The sequence below is a fragment of the Lucilia sericata genome, unplaced genomic scaffold (genome assembly GCF_015586225.1).
Source record: "Lucilia sericata isolate MDLA Ls3-8-SP2 unplaced genomic scaffold, ASM1558622v1 Contig002239F_arrow, whole genome shotgun sequence".
NCBI classification, from domain to species: Eukaryota; Metazoa; Arthropoda; class Insecta; order Diptera; family Calliphoridae; genus Lucilia; species Lucilia sericata.
In genome coordinates, this window is record NW_023996065.1 from 30664 (window position 1) to 52102 (window position 21439).

Sequence of the window (21439 nt, forward strand, 5' to 3'; positions counted from 1 at the left end):
AACAAATTTTCTAAATGAGGCTTTATATAGGAGTATAGGTCAAACATGGGCCGATCCTCATTAAATGTGGGAAAAGGATATATTTTTAAATAATAGTTAATTATGTTGAGTTTCATTGCGATACAAATGGTTACAAGTCAATTTTAGACGTTTAAGATATTTTTTGAAGGGGGTTTGTATGGGGGCTAGGGTCAAATAAGGGCCGATCATTACGAAAATCTGCAGTGTCATTTATACTTATATAAAAACTTATTTGTGCCAATTTTTATAGAGATAATAGTATATTTGACGTAATTATGGCATAAAAAGCCCAAATCGGGAGGTACGGTTGTATGGGGGCTAGGTGAAATAATGGACCGATTTCAATAATTTTCAATAGGCTTCGTCCTTGTGCCAAAAAACATGCTTGGTCCAAATTTCATCAAATTATCTTGAAAATTGCGGCCTGTAACTTGCGCACAAGGTTTACATGGACGGACATGTCTTAAGGACCAATATTTTTGTGTGTTACAAACATCAGCACAAACGTATAATACCCTCCCCACTATAGTGGTGTAGGGTATAATTAGTACAGTTTCATATCTATCTATATAAATATATAAAATTCTAACGTTACTGACTCACTGACTGACTGATTCATCAAAGTGCAGCCTAAACGGTTGAAGTTAAAACGCTGAAATTTGGACAGGAGATGGGTCTCATACCAAAAAGACGAGATTTTTGAAAATTCGAATGCTTAGGGGTAAAAAGGGTAAATTCGGTAACCTCATATCTCCTAAACTAGAAAAGATACAAAAACAGCTTAAAGCTTATTGTTGTTTATTTAAAAAATAAGCGGATAGGTTTTTGGTACTTTTTTCAAATTCGGCCCCTTTAGGGAATAAACTGGTAAAAACTGTATTTTGGTACTTTTTTTTGCATCCCATGTATCTTTTAAACCAATAAACATGCAAAAAATATTTTTGACTTCTTCATAACTTAACGAAAAAATAAAAACACGAATTTAATACTTTTCGGATATTCGGACGTTTAAGGGGTGAAAATTGTACCTATTTTTGGTACTTTTTGCATAAAACATTGTTTCCTATTGATTTGTATTAACATGTAAATGAATACTTAATGATGGGCTCCCACTACGATATTCCAACTTTTTGTAATAAAATGTTTATTACTTCAAAAGGGAGAAAATGTACCAAAAGGGGAAAAAAACGAGAAATTTGATTTCATTCAAACTCAGTGATTAAATTTTAATAAAATTGGAGAAATTAATAGATTTAGTAACACTAAATATACCAATGGAGTGTTTCTTGGAACTCTGGTACAAAGGACCTTTTTTTCGTTTTTTAGCCTTTGTTTTTTTTTTTATAAAATGATCCTAGAAACATTATATTAAGCATGTGGAGTCTGGAGTTAATGAAAATCTATAAAAGGGAAGTTTTTGGTACTAATTTTTGTTCTTTAAAAGGTAATTTTTGAATTTTCTATAATATTGAACCTTTGCATTGGTACCTTTTCGTTCTCCCAAAATGTACATTTTGAATTTTCTATAATGTTGAACTTAGAAACGTGAAATTAAGCATGTAGAGCCCAGAAAAAAATCAAAATCTATAATATGGGGCTTTTTCGTTCTTCAAAAGGTACTTTTTGAATTATCTATAAAAGGGACTTTTTGGTATTTTTTTCGTTCTTTAACAACTTTTGGAGTCTTCTATAATATTGAACTTGGAAACATGAAATTAAGTGTGTAGGGCTTGGATTAGGTAAAAAAAAGGGATTTTTTGGTACTTTCTCGTTCTTCAAAAGGTACTTTTTGAATTTTCTATAATATTGAACCTGGAGAAATAAAATTAAGTATGTGGTGTCCGGAGTAAGTGATAACCTTTAAAAGGGGATTTTTAGGTACTTTATTGTTCTTCAAAAGGTACTTTTTGAATTTTCTGTAGTATTGAACCTATAAACATGAAATTAAGCATGTTAAGCATGCATGCCCGGATAAGGTGAGAGCACATAAAAGGAGACTTTTTCGCTACTTTTTCGTTTTACAAAAGGTACCTTTTGACTTTTCTATAATATTGAGCTTAGAAACATGAAATTAAGTATGTAGAGCCTGGATTAGGTGAGAACCTATAAAAGTGATTTTTTGGTACTTTTTCGTTCTTCAATAGGTACTTTTTGAATTTTTCTATAATATTGAACCTAGAGACATAAAATTAGGCATTTGGATCCAGGAGTAAATAAGAACCTATAAAAGTGAACCCTTTGGTACTTTTTCGTTCATCAACTTGTATCTTTTGATTTTTCAATTATATTTAACATAGAAACTCAAAACTAAGCATTTAGGGACTTATGTGAATCAAAATCTAAAATGAAGTATTTTCTGGTACTATTTCGTTCTTTAAGTGGTACTTTTTGAATTTTCGATAATATTGAAGATAGAAACATGAAATTAAATAAAAGATGTCTTTTGGTATGTTTTCGTTCTCCAACTGATATTTTTTGAGTTTCCTGTATATTGAAACTATAATCAATCATTATTGATTGAAAATCTATGAAATATTGAACCTAGGAATCTGTATGAAAATCTATAAAAGGTGACTTTTTGATATTGCAGATATATTGGACTGAATGAACTGAAACGAACTAGAACTAAACTAGAACTGAACTAGTACTGAACTAGAACTGAACTAGAACTGAACTAGAACTGAACTAGAATGAACTAGAACTGAACTAGAACTGAACTAGAACTGAACTAGAACTGAACTAGAACTGAACTAGAACTGAACTAGAACGAACTAGAACTGAACTAGAACTGAACTAGAACTGAACTAGAACTGAACAGAACTGAACTAGAACTGAACTAGAAAACTGAGAACTGAACTAAACTGAACTAGAACTGAACTAGAACTGAACTAGAACTGAACTAGAACTGAACTAGAACTGAACTAAACTGAACTAGAACTGAACTAGAACTGAACTAGAACTGAACTAGAACTGAACTAGAACTGAACTAGAACTGAACTAGAACTGAACTAGAACTGAACTAGAACTGAACTAGAACTGAACTAAACTGAACTAGAACTGAACTAGAACTGAACTAGAACTGAACTAGAACTGAACTAGAACTGAACTAGAACTGAACTAGAACTGAACTAGAACTGAACTAGAACTGAACTAGAACTGAACTAGAACTGAACTAGAACTGAACTAGAACTGAACTAGAACTGAACTAGAACTGAACTAGAACTGAACTAGAACTGAACTAGAACTGAACTAGAACTGAACTAGAACTGAACTAGAACTGAACTAGAACTGAACTAGAACTGAACTAGAACTGAACTAGAACTGAACTAGAACTGAACTAGAACTGAACTAGAACTGAACTAGAACTGAACTAGAACTGAACTAGAACTGAACTAGAACTGAACTAGAACTGAACTAGAACTGAACTAGAACTGAACTAGAACTGAACTAGAACTGAACTAGAACTGAACTAGAACTGAACTAGAACTGAACTAGAACTGACTAGAACTGAATAGAACTAGAACTGAACTAGAAATTGAACTAGAACTGAACTAGAACTGAACTAGACTGAACTAGAACTGAACTAGAACTGAACTAGAACTGAACTAGAACTGAACTAGAATGAACTAGAACTGAACTAGAACGAACTAGAACGAACTAGAAACTGAACTAACTGAACTAGAACTGAACTAGAACTGAACTAGAACTGAACTAGAACTGAACTAGAACTGAACTAGAACTGAACTAGAAACTGAACCTAGAACTGAACTAGAACTGAACTAGAACTGAACTAGAAACTAATCTAAAACTGAACTACATTGATTTCGAACTGAACAAACTATATCAGAACTTAAGCTAAACTGGACTACATTAACCGAAAACATTGCAAAATCTTTGTCACTAAAATTTTGCACAAACAATACTTTTGGATCTCAAATATCCTCATTTTGTCATTATTGAATTTTCCTCAAATAATTTTTAATTCCCCTATGCGAATGATGAATATTTGCTAATAAACATTAAGTATACGCCATGGTCATATGCAATCTCAATACTTACGTACATACAAAGCAATGAATTTGAAATGAAGTTTTAAGTTTTTAATATTTTAATTTATAAGTTGTATGTTACATGATTATGATTTATTATTATTTTATTAAAATGTTTTATGTTTTTATAAAATTAAAATCGATTCAATTAAAAAATAATATGTATGATAGATATGAACATATGTTTTGTTTTTTTTTATTATTAAAAGCTAAAGCAAAAACAATATTACTAAGAGTAGATGAAAGAGAAAGACGGGGATTAAGAGATAGTTTAATAGATAGAAAATAGAGAGGAAAAAGCTAAATATGAAGAAAATACAATGAACAATTAGTATAAATGAGAATAATGATGTATTTTTTATGCAAAAAAATTTAATTATTTATTTTTAAAAAAGAAACTACACAATAATTATTTGTTTTATATAGAGACAAAGACGTAAATGATGATAAGGGCTTTTTTGTTTTTTTTGTATGACAAAAATAAAATTGTAATTTTTTTATTTTAATTATCTATTAATGTTTATTTAAAAAAAAAGAAACAAAATGCTTCAATAATTTTGAAACCCAAAAAAATTAAGCAAAAAAGAAATTCTAAATTGTTTATATAAAAAAACCTTAATAATAAAACTAAAAACGATAATTTGGTTGGTGTTTGAAAACGCTTTTCGTGGCGTTTTTTGAAATTATTTTTAAAAAAACTGTTTTTATTTTTATGTTATGGTAGTGGTTGTTGTTCTTGTTGTTTTCTTGAAATATTTTATTAAATGTAACAAAACTGTGTGTGATTTTTTAGATGTTGTTGTAATTGATGTTTATTGTTTTTATTTTTTTTTTAAATTAATATTATTATAATTCTTAAATTTAAAAATTATTTGTTGTTCATTTTTTTTTGGTAGGTTTTGGTTCATTAAAATTAAATTAAAATACAATTGTTCTCATTATCAGGACTTCGGATGTTAGAAGTAGTGAACTATTATTGTGTAATGGATGTTTTAGAAAAATATATCAGAAATAGTTCGGGCAATAAAAACTTGATAAGAGTTTGTTTTTTTTAAAGAAGTGATAAAGCGATTCATCTCTTGTTTAAAGGTAAAAAATTAAATAAATTAGATTTATTCGGTGATCGTTCTTGTGGTTTCTTGAATGTAGACTTGGGAGCCGGGAACGGTGGAGGTGGTGACGAAAGTGCGGTGCTTGGCACGGATCATGTTCAAGTTGGTTTCAGCGCATTCGGCACGATCTTCAGCAGCTTCCAATTCACGTTGGAAACGGCGTACGCGGGTGACGGTGTGTTGAGACATGCCCTCCTAAGAAATTTATAAAGAACAAAACGATTAGTCCACATTTACCATTAGTTTTGGAGAGTTTTGGTTACTTACTTGTTCAGCCAATTGACGCTTGAAGAGATTGACCTTGGCAGTGGATTTGTCCAAAGCTTCTTGCAACAAAATAATGTTCTTTTGATCTTCTTCGCATTGTACCATGACTTCCTTGACGGTGCGTTCCTTCTTTCTCAAGATCTTGATGGTTTCGGCGTGTCTTCTCTTTTCTTCTTCCAATTCAAGTTCCAAATCACGAACACGGGCTTCCAATTTGCTGATGATACGTTTGCTACCAGCAACGGCATTCAATTCAACTTCTTCCAAGCGAATGGACAAGTTCTAAAGCATAAAACGAAATTCGATTAAAATTCCTATAATTTATTTCGTTATATTTTTTTTAAATTACCTTGACTTCGACTTCCAAGGACTTCTTGATGGTTTCCAATTTGACAATGCGTTCTTGTTCTTCATGGACTTGTTCAATGGTGTGTTTAAGTTCAACCTAAGGAAAACAAACCCCAACATTTTATTAATTCTTAACTCTTTTCAATCATTCACCTCCCTCTCCCTTTCAAAACTACTTACTTGAACCTTTTGGTAACGTTCGTCACTGATGCGCAATTCCTTGGTGACTTCTTCGTAATCGGCAGCAACAACAGACAATTCTTGTTCCAATTTCGATTTGATCGATACCAAGTTAATGTTGGTGGTGTGCAATTCATTGATGCGGGTTGGGCTTCTTCGAATTGCAATTCAACGGTACGCTTAGCACGTTGAGCGCTGTCCAATTGAGAGCGTACTTCTTCCAATTCACCGTTCAAACCGGCCAAACGACGTTGAGCAACACCGTATTGATCCAAGGTGGATTGCAATTGACGTTGAACGTCTTCGTAGTGGGCTTGCAATTCGGTCAATTGCAAGGATTGTTTCTTAATAACCTTTTGCAAATCAATGTTGGTTTTGTTGGCAACATCCAAGGACATTTCCAATTCGGTGATTTGGATTTGCAACTTCTTCTTGATGCGTTGGACTTCGGTCTTCAAGCGGGTTTCGGCTTCAATAACGCGAGCGTTCAATTGTTCGATTTCGATGGAAGTTTGTTTGCTAGAGACAGAGAGAAGATAATGGGAGATTAGTTGAAGTTTTATGGAAGAAGTTTGATTATACTTAAGTAGAAAAAGAATTGATTTTTATTTTTTTTTTTGTAAATTTTAATAAATTACCTGAGGTTTTCCAAGATTTTAAACATTTTGAGTTCTTTCTTTAATACAATTTCTCTTTTTTGCAAATTTTTACTAAAACAGAACTAGAACTTAACTAGAACTGAACTAGAACTGAACTAGAACTGAACTAGAACTGAACTAGAACTGAACTAGAACTGAACTAGAACTGAACTAGAACTGAACTAGAACTGAACTAGAACTGAACTAGAACTGAACTAGAACTGAACTAGAACTGAACTAGAACTGAACTAGAACTGAACTAGAACTGAACTAGAACTGAACTAGAACTGAACTAGAACTGAACTAGAACTGAACTAGAACTGAACTAGAACTGAACTAGAACTGAACTAGAACTGAACTAGAACTGAACTAGAACTGAACTAGAACTGAACTAGAACTGAACTAGAACTGAACTAGAAACTGAACTAGAAACTGAAACTAGAACTGAACTAGAACTGAACTAGAACTGACTAGAACTGAACTAGAACTGAACTAGAACTGAACTAGAACTGAACTAGAACTGACTAGAACTGAACTAGAACCTGAACTAGAACTGAACTAGAACATGAACTGAGACACTGAACTAGAACTAGAACTAAGACTAGAAACTTGAACTAGAACGAATAGAACTGAAGAACTGACACTAGACTGACTAGAACTGAACTAGAACTGAACTAGAAACTAGAATGAACTAGAACTGAAACTAGAACTGAACTTAGAACTGAACTAGGAACTGAACTAGAACTGAACTAGAACTGAACTAGACTGAACTAGAACCTGAACTAGAACTGGAACTAGAACTGAACCTAGAACTGCAACTAGAATCTGAACTAGAACTGAACCTAGAACTGACTAGAACTGAAACTGATACTGAAACTAGAACTGAACTAGAACTGAACTAGAACTGAACTAGAACTGAACTCGAACTAGAACTAGACTAGAAACTAGAACTAGAACTGAAATAGAACTGAACTAGAACTGAACTAGAACTGAACTAGAATGACTAGAACTGAACTAGAACTGAACTAGAACTGAACTAGAACTGAACTAGAACTGAACTAGAACTGAACTAGAACTGAACTAGAACTGAACTAGAACTGAACTAGAACTGAACTAGAACTGAACTAGAACTGAACTAGAACTGAACTAGAACTGAACTAGAACTGAACTAGAACTGAACTAGAACTGAACTAGAACTGAACTAGAACTGAACTAGAACTGAACTAGAACTGAACTAGAACTGAACTAGAACTGAACTAGAACTGAACTAGAACTGAACTAGAACTGAACTAGAACTGAACTAGAACTGAACTAGAACTGAACTAGAACTGAACTAGAACTGAACTAGAACTGAACTAGAACTGAACTAGAACTGAACTAGAACTGAACTAGAACTGAACTAGAACTGAACTAGAACTGAACTAGAACTGAACTAGAACTGAACTAGAACTGAACTAGAACTGAACTAGAACTGAACTAGAACTGAACTAGAACTGAACTAGAACTGAAACTAGAACTGAACTAGAACTGAACTAGAACTGAACTAGAACTGAACTAGAACTGAACTAGAAACTGAACTAGAACTGAACTAGAACTGACTTAGAACTGAAACTATAAACTGAACTAGAACTGACTAGAACTGGAAACTAGAACTGAACTAGAACTGAACTAGAACTGAACTAGAACTGAACTAGAACTGAACTAGAACCTGAGAACTAGAACTGAACTAGAACCTGAACTAGAACTGAACTAGAACGAACTAGAACTGAACTAGAACTGAACTAAGAACTGAACTAGAACTGAACTAGGAACTGAACTAGAACTGAACTAGAACTGAACACTAGAACTGAACTAGAACTGACTAGAACTGAACCTAGAACTGAACTAGAACTGAACTAGAACTGAACTAGAACTAAACTAGAACTGCAAACTAGAACTGAACTAAGAATGAACTAGAAATTAATTTATATTGAATCTCTAAATTGATCCATAACTTAAACTCCAGGGAGGGTCGAACTCTTCTTAAATAAGCGCCTTTAAAAAGAGCTTTTAGAACTTTCAAATAATTTATCATTATCATATCTGAAACTGTAAATACTTTTTAAAAAGAAAAGTTAAAATTTATTTAATTTAGAAATAATGTTAAAATGTTTTGGGGTTTTTAGAAGAAAATTCTTTGGACTTTGTGCAAACATCTCAACTATGTAGATCAATCACTTGATCTTTTTCTTTTTTTTATAAAATTAACAAAATTTTTTTTATAAATAAATTTGTTACAAAGATCAAATCAAAGTGATTTTCAAATATTTACGAAATAAATTCTATGCTAAAGTCTAAACATCAAACATTTAAGAAAATTTGTAAAAAAACGAAATATTTAACACAATTACAAAGTAAAGTCAAGTCAAGTGACATGAACTTGTCACAATTTAACATAAATAAACGAATAAATCAATTGATCTCTGATTGTCAAAGCAAATATAATTAGCTAATGATTAACAGATTTTAAAAAAAAGAGAAAAAACGAAATAAATAAATTGTCAATTACAATTAACAATAACAACTAAACTAAAATGTTGAATGAGTCATGACATGAAAAAATGTTTAAATATTTCAAAAGTATATGTATGTCAACAATGACTAATTGCTGATCTTTATAAACTATTGTTTTCTTAAGATTTCTTGAAATTTTAAATTTCTTTTGGTATATTGTTCAATTTAGTTGTTCTTTTTGTACTTTAATTATCATTAAACTTTTTTTGTGTATAAAAGGTATTTGATATATTCAGGTTATAAGAATTTATAGCTAATTTTAGCTGCAACCAAAAAAATGCTTGTACTAAATTTAATATCATGTACTAAACAAAAATGTTGCTGCTCTATACTCTAAACTTTTTACTTAGTATCACTTCTAGTACACATTTGCATAATATTTCGAAATTATTTCATTTTTTCAAAATACATTTTCTGTTTGTCGTTGTTGTAGTTGTTGTGTGTTTTTAAAAATTACTTAATCTGGCTATGCCAGCAGCAGCAGCAACAGCCACAAAACTTGGCAACAATTTTGAAATTTTTAAAAATATAAAGCAAATTTATGGGTACTTTTCTGTTATTTGTAGGAGTACACAACAAAAGTGCTGTTGTTAGTTTTTTTCCTCATATATTTACGCAAAAATATCTATGCTGTCTGTCTGTCATATCAAACGGATTTCTCTCATGATGTCTTTTAATATTTTTGTTTTTTTTTTTGATGATTTCAAGAAAACAGATTATTTTACTTGAAAAAACATTCAATTGTTTTAAATATTATATGCTTTAAACAAATATTTCAGTTTTTTTTTTTTTGAAGGACATTATCAAAACAATGATTTCAATTATTTTTGTTACAAAGAAATCTTAAACATATTTTAAATTCCCAAAATTGCATTGAAACATTTTAGCATGCGCATAAAAAATTTGATAAATTTTATTTTGGTATTCAAATTTATCATTGTCATACTGCTAGACTTTTTCATTATAACGCTCTATTAATTGTATTAATTAATTTTTTTTTACTTAAAAACAGATGTTCTTAAGTAAGAAAATGTAAAATTAAACGAAATTTAGATTTAAATAATAGAACTGAAGTAGAACTGAGCTAGAACTGAACTAGAACTGAACTAGAACTGAACTAGAACTGAACTAGAACTGAACTAGAACTGAACTAGAACTGAACTAGAACTGAACTAGAACTGAACTAGAACTGAACTAGAACTGAACTAGAACTGAACTAGAACTGAACTAGAACTGAACTAGAACTGAACGAACTGAACTAGAACTGAACTAGAACTGAACTAGAACTGAACTAGAACTGAACTAGAACTGAACTAGAACTGAACTAGAACTGAACTAGAACTGAACTAGAACTGAACTAGAACTGAACTAGAACTGAACTAGAACTGAACTAGAACTGAACTAGAACTGAACTAGAACTGAAAAAGAACTGAACTAGAACTGAACTAGAACTGAACTAGAACTGAACTAGAACTGAACTAGAACTGAACTAGAACTGAACTAGAACTGAACTAGAACTGAACTAGAACTGAACTAGAACTGAACTAGAACTGAACTAGAACTGAACTAGAACGAACTAGAACTGAACTAGAACTGAACTAGAACTGAACTAGAACTGAACTCGAACTGAACTAGAACTGAACTAGAACTGAACTAGAATGAACTAGACTGAACTAGAACTGAACTAGACTGAACTAGAAACTAGAACTGAACTAGAACTGAACTAGAACTGAACTAGAACTGAACTACTAGAACTGCGAACTAGAACTGAACTAGAACTGAAACTAGAACTGAACTAGAACTGAACTAGAACTGAACTAGAACTGAACTAGAAACTGAACTAGAACTGACTAGAACTGAACTAGAACTGACTAGAACTGAACTATGAACTGAAACTAGAACTGAACTAGAACTGACTAGAAGCTGAACTAGAACTGAACTTAGAACTGAACTAGAACTGAACTAGAACTGAACTAGAACTGAACTAGAACTGAACTAGAACTGAACTAGAACTGAACTAGAACTGACCTAGAACTGAACTAGACTGAACTAGAACTGAATAGAACTGAACTAGACTGAACTAGAACTGAACTAGAACTGAACTAGAACTGAACTAGAACTGAACTAGAACTGACTAGAACTGAACTAGAACTGAACTAGAACTGAACTAGAACTGAACTAAGAACTGAACTAGAACTGAACTAGAACTGAACTAGAACTGAAACTAGTAACTGAACTAGAACTGAACTAGAACTGAACTAGAACTGACTAGAACTGAACTAGAACTGAACTAGAACTGAACTAGAACTGAACTAGAACTGAACTAGAACTGAACTAGAACTGAACTAGAACTGAACTAGAACTGAACTAGAACTGAACTAGAACTGAACTAGAACTGAACTAGAACTGAACTAGAACTGAACGAGAACTGAACTAGAACTGAACTAGAACTGAACTAGAACTGAACTAGAACTGAACTAGAACTGACTAGAACTGAACTAGAACTGAACTAGAACTGAACTAGAACTGGACTAGAACTGAACTAGAACTGAACTAGAACTGAACTAGAACTGAACTAGAACTGAACTACTAGAACTGAACTAGAACTGAACTAGAACTGAACTAGAACTGAACTAGAACTGAACTAGAACTGAACTAACTAGAACTAAATTAGAACTGGACTAGAACTGAATGCTTTTGAATTTGAACTAAGTTAAATAAAAATTATTTCAGTCCTAGATTAGAATTGAAAGTCACCTTAAGTCAGCGGATTATATTGCTTGACCTTGAGGGTCAAAGGTCAAATCAATGGGGTTATTATATAAATCTCGGTGTGTAGAACAGATTATGGTATAAGTGTTAAAAATTTTTATAATAAATTTGAGTTCAGAATAGCATAGTATATAATAATCATTTAGTAAAATTATTAGGTAACAATAGAAAGGAACTAAAATTAAATCTTCAATAGGATAAAAACTCTAGCAGTTTATTTTCAAGTTAATTGTAAACCATTTGATTTGTAATTATGTAGAGATACATATAACGTAAAAAGTTAAAGAGTTTTGTTATAGAAACATTTCCGGGCAGTGCACTGACATATTTTTCTTCATAAAATAATATCTACTGCATAATTTTTTTTTCTAATTTAAAACTCACATAGAAAGCAGTCTCAAAATGTTATATAATTAATGTCAAGCAAATTGTAAAACAAGTTCTAAAGATTTTGAAAAATCAGTCTCTCTTTAAATAACTAAATAACATTAGCAAATTGGGGGTATAACCATATGAATAGAAAATTTACAGATGTGAACTAAACGTTTACAAGATTTGTCATATACATTTTATTTAAAACAGGTGAACATTTCTTGAGATATTTAGGAACCAAATGAGAAATGCTAGAAAGTGATAGTAAAATAAGTTTTATTGTTATATTGTTTATAAAAAAGGTGGTTATTGAACAATTGTTTTTAAATTTAACAGTTGTTAAATAAATAATTTAAAATTTCTTTTAAATACATTTTTTTAATGAACCTTTTACTGAATATACAATATTAATTTACTAGAAGTTTCATATTAAACATTTACATAGTATTTTTAGTACTAAATGCGTACGGTAAAGTGATGCCATAGTTTTTTCTTTAAATAACAATGACTAAATCAATTTAATTTGAGAAAACTACTAAATTTATAAAACATATTTTAGTGCCAATTTTTTATTAAAACAATTGTTAGTGTTTGGTTAAATCAAGGGATAGTGTCATACTATTGTTAAAAAAAGTCGAATGACTAAATCTATTGCATTGAAATCGTACAGCTGTAAACAAAACATTTTCAATGCTTTTTGTAAAAAAAAATCAAGGAAAAATGCGTAAACAAATTTTTTAATTATTTAAGAATACGACATCATAAATGACTAATACCTGACAATTGTAATACAAATGAAATGGTAATGCGTAATTTGATAGTGACATAGGATTGTTTATAAAAAGCTAATGAAGCAAAGAAAATTTCAATAAATTTTAAAATTGTAGAAGAAATACATATTTTGAACTGAAGTCGAACTGAACTAGAACTGAACTGAAGTAGAACTGAATTAGAACTGAAGTAGAACTGAAGTAGAACTGAGCTAGAACTGAACTAGAACTGAACTAGAACTGAACTAGAAATGAACTAGAAATGAACTAGAACTGAACTAGAACTGAACTAGAACTGAACTAGAACTGAACTAGAACTGAACTAGAACTGAACTAGAACTGAACTAGAACTGAACTAGAACTGAACTAGAACTGAACTAGAACTGAACTAGAACTGAACTAGAACTGAACTAGAACTGAACTAGAACTGAACTAGAACTGAACTAGAACTGAACTAGAACTGAACTAGAACTAAACTAGAACTGAACTAGAACTGAACTAGAACTGAACTAGAACTGAACTAGAACTGAACTAAACTGAACTAGAATTGAACTAGAACTGAACTAGAACTGAACTAGAACTGAACTAGAATTGAACTAAACTGAACTAGAACTGAACTAGAACTGAACTAGAACTGAACTAGAACTGAACTAGAACTGAACTAGAACTGAACTAGAACTGAACTAGAACTGAACTAGAACTGAACTAGAACTGAACTAGAACTGAACTAGAACTGAACTAGAACTGAACTAGAACTGAACTAGAACTGAACTAGAACTGAACTAGAACTGAACTAGAACTGAACTAGAACTGAACTAGAACTGAACTAGAACTGAACTAGAACTGAACTAGAACTGAACTAGAACTGAACTAGAACTGAACTAGAACTGAACTAGAACTGAACTAGAACTGAACTAGAACTGAACTAGAACTGAACTAGAACTGAACTAGAACTGAACTAGAACTGAACTAGAACTGAACTAGAACTGAACTAGAACTGAACTAGAACTGAACTAGAACTGAACTAGAACTGAACTAGAACTAACTAGAACTGAACTAGAACTGAACTAGAACTGAACTAGAACTGAACTAGAACTGAACTAGAACTGAACTAGAACTGAACTAGAACTGAACTAGAACTGAACTAGAACTGAACTAGAACTGAACTAGAACTGAACTAGAACTGAACTAGAACTGAACTAGAACTGAACTAAAACTGACTAGAACTGAACTAGAACTAAACTAGAACTGAACTAGAACTGAACTAGAACTGAACTAGAACTGAACTAGAACTGAACTAGAACTGAACTAGAACTGAACTAGAACTGAACTAGAACTGAACTAGAACTGAACTAGAACTGAACTAGAACTGAACTAGAACTGAACTAGAACTGAACTAGAACTGAACTAGAACTGAACTAGAACTGAACTAGAACTGAACTAGAACTGAACTAGAACTGAACTAGAACTGAACTAGAACTGAACTAGAACTGAACTAGAACTGAACTAGAACTGAACTAGAACTAAACTAGAACTGAACTAGAACTGAACTAGAACTGAACTAGAACTGAACTAGAAGTGAACTAGAAGTGAACTAGAAATGAACTAGAAGTGAACTAGAAGTGAACTGGAACTGAACTAGATCTGAACTTGAACTGAACTAGAACTGAACTAGAACTGAACTAGAACTGAACTAGATCTGAACTAGAACTGAACTAGAATTTTAACTTATAAGAAATTAGAAGATTAATGTAATAGATATTAGCACATTATTAAAAATGACATCTGTCATATTATTTCTGCTACATATTCCAATAATTTATATTTAAATTGAATAAATTGACATTAATTAACAATTGTTTTGACCAATTTTTTTTCCCTAAAATTACAAGCATATTTACGTGTTTCTTGTTTAAAAATATGCCATATTTATAAACAAATAACAAACTATTAAAATTCACCAGATAACAAACATTTGTTTATAATTATGAATTATTTGCAATGACCATGTATGTTTTTTCTAATTCTAATAGAATATTTACAATGTAAAAATAAAATTTCGAAAAAAGAAACTAATGAGTCTACAAGTAAAATATTTAAAAGACACGTATGGATGTGTTATTTTCCTAAGCATAAAATTATTTTTAAAAATAAACCAAAAAAGAACCCAAAATTGAAATAAAAAGACGCCATGTTTATTGGTTTCTTTCGTAAATTCTTCTTCATTTGAAATAAAATTTATATTGCATTTAATTAAAAACATTAACAACTGTAGTATTTTTTGTTCATTTAAATTAAAAAAATTTTAATAAAAAATGAAATCGTTTACAAAAATGTTTTAAATGTTTTTAGTTTTGTGTGTGCTGTTGGTGTGGGATGGCAATTTAGAAAGGAGGAGGTAAATAACAGGAATTTTTTAATAGGAAATGAAAATGGCAAGTGTTTGTTATGGGTTTTTTTTTTGCATAAATGTGTTTCTATTTTTTTGAAAAAGAAACACTTTTTATTGAAAAAAATTGGCTAATAGACTATAATAATGTGAAAACTCCCCGCGCTGACGTTTGATCATAGTTTTGGTGTTGAGGCAATAGTGGTTTTATTGGGATATTTTTGTAAATATAAGGAAACTTACGATTTCTATTTTTTTTCTAATTTTGGTTTCGAAATTATTTTAAAAGTGGGTTTAAGATTTAATATGACTTGATTGGCTTAAGTTTTTTTTAACGTTTGTCATTACGTTACGTAAGAAATTTACAATAATTTTTCAAATATGAAACTAAACATAAATTGAACTAGAACTGAACTAGAACTGAACTAGAACTGAACTAGAACTGAACTAGAACTAACTAGAACTAAACTAGAACTGAACTAGAAACTGAACTAGAACTAGAACTAGAACTGAAAGAACTGAACTAGAACTGAACTAGAACTGAACTAGAACTGAACTAGAACTGACTAGAACTGAACTAGAACGAACTAGAACTGAACTAGAACTGAACTAGAACTGAACTAGAACTGACTAGACTGAACTAGAACTGAACTAGAACTGAACTAGAACTGCTGAACTAGAACTGAACTAGAACTGAACTAGAACTGAACTAGACTGAACTAGAACTGAACTAGAACTGAACTAGAACTGAACTAGCACTGAACTAGAACTGAACTAGAACTGAACTAGAACTGAACTAGAACTGAACTAGAACTGAACTAGAACTGAACTAGAACTGAACTAGAACTGAACTAGAACTGAACTAGAACTGAACTAGAACTGAACTAGAACTGAACTAGAACTGAACTAGAACTGAACTAGAACTGAACTAGAACTGAACTAGAACTGAACTAGAACTGAACTAGAACTGAACTAGAACTGAACTAGAACTGAACTAGAACTGAACTAGAACTGAACTAGAACTGAACTAGAACTGAACTAGAACTGAACTAGAACTGAACTAGAACTGAACTAGAACTGAACTAGAACTGAACTAGAACTGAACTAGAACTGAACTAGAACTGAACTAGAACTGAACTAGAACTGACCTAGAACTGAACTAGAACTGAACTAGAACTGAACTAGAACTGAACTAGAACTGAACTAGAACTGAACTAGAACTGAACTAGAACACGATAACTGAACTAGAACTGAACGATAACTGAACTAGAACTGAACTAGAACTGAACTAGAACTGAACTAGAACTGAACTAGAACTGAACTAGAACTGAACTAGAACTGAACTAGAACTGAACTAGAACTGAACTAGAACTGACTAGAACTGAACTAGAACTGAACTAGAACTGAACTAGAACTGAAACTAGAACTGAACTAGAACTGAACTAGAACTGAACTAGAACTGACTAAGAACTAGAACTGAACTAGAAACTGAACTAGAACTGAACTAGAACTGAACTAGAACTGAACTAGAACTGAACTAGAACTGAACTAGAACTGAAACTAGAACTGAACTAGAACTGAACTAGAACTGAACTAGAACTGAACTAGAACTGAACTAGAAACTGACTAGAACTGAACTAGAACTGAACTAGAACTGGAACTAGAACTGAACTAGAACTGAACTAGAACTGAACTAGAACTGAACTAGAAACTGAACTAGAAACTGAACTAGAACTGAACTAGAACTGAACTAGAACTGAACTAGAACTGAACTAGAACTGAACTGAACTAGAACTGAACTAGAACTGAACTAGAACTGAACTAGAACTGAACTAGAACTGAACTAGAACTGAACTAGAACTGAACTAGAACTGAACTAGAACTGAACTAGAACTGAACTAGAACTGAACTAGAACTGAACTAGAACTGAACTAGAACTGAACTAGAACTGAACTAGAACTGAACTAGAACTGAACTAGAACTGAACTAGAACTGAACTAGAATGAACTAGAACTGAACTAGAACTGAACTAGAACTGAACTAGAACTGAACTAGAACTGAACTAGAACTGAATTTGCGTTACGTTAAAGTTTCATTTAGTTGAAAGATTTTATGAAAGTAATTCTAAAATATATTTTTAGGAAAAAAGTTAAAAAATTGTAAAATGATTCAGTAGTTTTCATTACGTTACGTTAATGAAAAGATTAAATAAAATTAGGAATCAAATATCGTAACGTAATTGTCTCTGAACATTTATATATAGTCTTTTTAAATTATTTAATCCTTGAATTAAATACGGTTACGATTTTTAATTACACAATCTGTAACGTAACGTAACGTAACGTAATGAAAATAGAAGGATGTTTAGTAACGTAATGAAAATTGTAAAACTTCATTAAATATCTTTTTTCATATTAAGTTGTAAATGTCCTTTTTATACATATTGCTAGCATAACGTAACGTAAAGAAAAAACGTAATATACAAATTAAATTTTAGATTTAGATTTTGATTTCTTAAATATCTTTGATATATAAACTAATTTATAGAAAGTTTTTAATTTGTCGGATCTTTCATTTCGTTTAAAAATCCCTTTGAGAAAAACGTAACGTAAATTTTATTAACTTGTTGAACTGTTAATTTTGTTTAAAACTGAGAATATCTTTAAAATTTTGTTTTAATTTATAGATTTTTTAATGAATTAAAATTTTTAACTTTAGACCGAATTTTGCCTTTAAAACCTTTTTCTCGCTCCAAAAACCACCAGTCCTCAATGCCAATACAAATAACTATAATCTTTAATCTTGGGATGATTACGCATCACTTTACGACATATCCAACACTTATCAACTAAATCGCACCTGGAATCAGCATAAAATTCGACGGTTTTTTGATTCAACGACGACAATTGACGCTTAACATTATACAACGAGGACGATACTCTATGATCAAGTTTATCGACCATACGATCGTCCATCATTTCAATATGATATGTGTGAGCGGAGATACGACCTCCTTCCGGAGAAGTTGAACGTAAACGCGATACAGCACGGCTAGAGCGGACCATGGCCTGAGCCATATAATCCTCTTCTTCCCTTTTCGATTGTTTAATATTACGCTCGGATTCGGACAGCAGAGCCTGAGCAATGGCCTGAGCCGATTTACCGCGTATTTGACGTTTAAATTCCTTTGTCATTTCGCCGGCGTCTAATTCCATTCTACGAATACGATGGAGTAATTTAATGGTATCTTGACGTATAAGATCCTCTAATTCTCTTTGGCGACGTTGACGACGTTCACGCGATCTATCTAGTACCGTATCGGGAGCAATATGCTTAGTAACACGCGCTGCGTCGGCTAACTTAATAACACTGAATGGTGAACGTTTCTTAACGCGAAAATCTAATAAAATCTCATCTGCCCTGGCCGCACATGCACGCGATAGTCGTAAGATTTCGTCGGTATTATAACGGCGTATAGCGTTCGAGGGTCGATATTGTTTGAGGCCGCGTTCACTGGTCCACGGCAAGTGTGGTGGTTTTACCTGCAAACTTTTCGTTTTTGCATCCAAGTAGTCCATCATTGGCTGATAGAAGTTCATAGTGTAGCCATAGTTGTCTTCATATGTCGATTGTAGCATGTGACGTACACGCGGGGGACGCACACCATAGGTAAGAGCCATGTTTCTCTTTTGTTTTTAAAGCAGATAGGTATGATCAGGGGGAGGTGGTGGTTGTTTTTAGAGGAGATTATTTATGAGAGCGAAGGTATGTGTGTGTGTTTTTTAAGGGGAACCTTTGTTTCTTTTCTTTTTAGTTAGAGAGTAGGGGTATTTGGTTTAAAGGTACTTTTTGTTTAGTACTTTTTTTGGGGGGTACTTTTAAGTGTGTGTGTAACAAAATGTGTTAAATACAATTGCCTTTTTGTTATTGTGGTTTAAAACTACAAAATAATTTCTTTAAAATTAAAATTCTTTTGTTATGCAGTCGAGGAGGCAGCAGCAGTCGTTCATAAAAGGCAGCCAAATAAGCTCGAATATCTGCTACGGAACTTTGCTCTAAAGAGGGTGTTGTTGGCCTTGTCTTTTAGACTTTTTGTTTGTCAATATTGTCAATATTTCTAGCAATATGAGGGCAGTTATATAGTTAATGCCAACAATTGTTTTCACAGGGCCTTTTTTATACAAATATCGTCAAGGCTAAAAATTAAAATATATTTCAGTCAATTTAGAAAAATTCCATCTGTTTTAAAACAAGACAGCTGCGAAATAGTTTGATTGATTTCTTGTCAACTTTTTGGTGAAACAAATCACTGTCAAGTAATAATCTCTTTTTTTTTAAGGAAAAACAATAAAACTTAATTATTAAGAAAATATCAAACATATTTCCAGTGTCTTGACTTAGTAAAGGCACCCACCTTTTGTCTGTTTCAAGCAATTACTTTCGGTTGATAAAACAGTTCCCAAATTTAACGAAATTTTCTGGTGATTGTATAACACAATTTAGACTAAAATAAATTTTTTTTAATTTATTTCTTTCTCTAAATTATTTTAATAATTTACCCCTTTCGTTTATTGGATTAATATAAATTTTTTTTTCAATAATATTTATTCACTTTTTCGTTTAATTTAGTTATTTAGAAAATTTTCTTTATTTTTTCCTTTTTCGCAACAAAACTTCCTGCTGTCTTAACTATATTAATTAGACTGGCATTTTTAATGCGATCTATTTTCTTGATTGATTTTATTTCTATCAAATTCTTTATCATTTTATTCTAATTCTTTTATTATTTTTTTTTTTTGTAAAAAAAGATCGATAATGAAAACAATTGAAAAACGTGTTCAGAATAAAGAGGAAATGTTTGAAAAAAATCAATGCTATTAGAAAACTAAATAAATAGTTTATGTCCTTGAACGTAATTTGTTTTGATAAATAATGAAAATAAAATGAGGCGGGTAAGGTAATTTAACCCTTTAAATGCTAGATATAGAAACATTTACAATAAATTTAATAATAATCCAGTATCAAGAATCAGAAGAAATATGAATTGCTGTTGATTTATGACACTTAATATTAACGATCCCATGATCGTCACTTGAGCTGATCAAAAGCGATCGAAGGTTTGTAGTGTAGAGGCAATAAAGAATATTCTACAAACTTAATTGAAACTGAAATTTGTCAAATGTTCAAATGTAAATCAATTAACGTTGTAAAATCAATAATTTATCAATCACATGATCGTCCTATGAATGTAAGTTCAGAATATTCTAGAGTATAGAGATGAGCAAACGCAGTGATCCAACTTAACGATCACACGATCGTCACACAATTCGAAATGATCAAAGGTGATCGAAGTTACATACTGTAGAGTCAGTATTGATTGAATCTAGAATCTGCAGATCATTCAACCGTTGTATAGAGAAGAGTAGACGCAGTGATCTAACCTAACTATCAAACGATCGTCACACAATTCAAAATGATCAAAGTAATCCAAATTACATACTGTAGAGGTAGTAAAGTATATTATACAAACTAAATTGAATCTAGAATCAGCAGACCATTCAACTGTAGATAAGAGCAAACTTAGTGATTTAACTAAACGATCACACGATCGTCACATAATTCAAATGTGTGATCAAAAGTGATCGAAGCTACATAATGTAGAGGCAGTAAAGAATATTCTACAAACTACTTAAATTGAATCTAGAATCAGCAACTGATTCAACCGTTTTATAGAGAAGAGCAAACTTAGTGATCTAACTTAACGATCACATGATCGTCACAGTTACATACTGTAGAGGCAGTAAAAATCATTCTGTAAAACTAAATTGAATCAGCAGATCATTCAACCGTTTTATAGAGAAGAACAAACTTAGTGATCTAACTTAACGATCACACGATCGTCACGCAATTCGATATGATCAAAGGTGATCGAAGTTACATAATGTAGGGCCAATAAAGAATACTCTAC

The 21439-nt window shown here is 31.5% G+C and overlaps 1 protein-coding gene across 1 annotated transcript; it reads right to left on the minus strand.

Annotated features, from left to right (window-relative positions):
* Positions 1–4846: 4846 nt before the first annotated feature.
* LOC119613666 (paramyosin, short form-like) lies at positions 4847–20171 on the minus strand. The gene is given in 8 exon segments (XM_037969689.1): positions 4847–5377; positions 5450–5731; positions 5799–5894; positions 5978–6126; positions 6129–6496; positions 18331–19667; positions 19886–19975; positions 20031–20171. Coding segments are annotated over 6 exon segments (1911 nt in total). The 5' UTR covers positions 19152–19667; positions 19886–19975; positions 20031–20171; the 3' UTR covers positions 4847–5182.
* Between the last annotated feature and the right edge of the window lie 1268 nt (positions 20172–21439).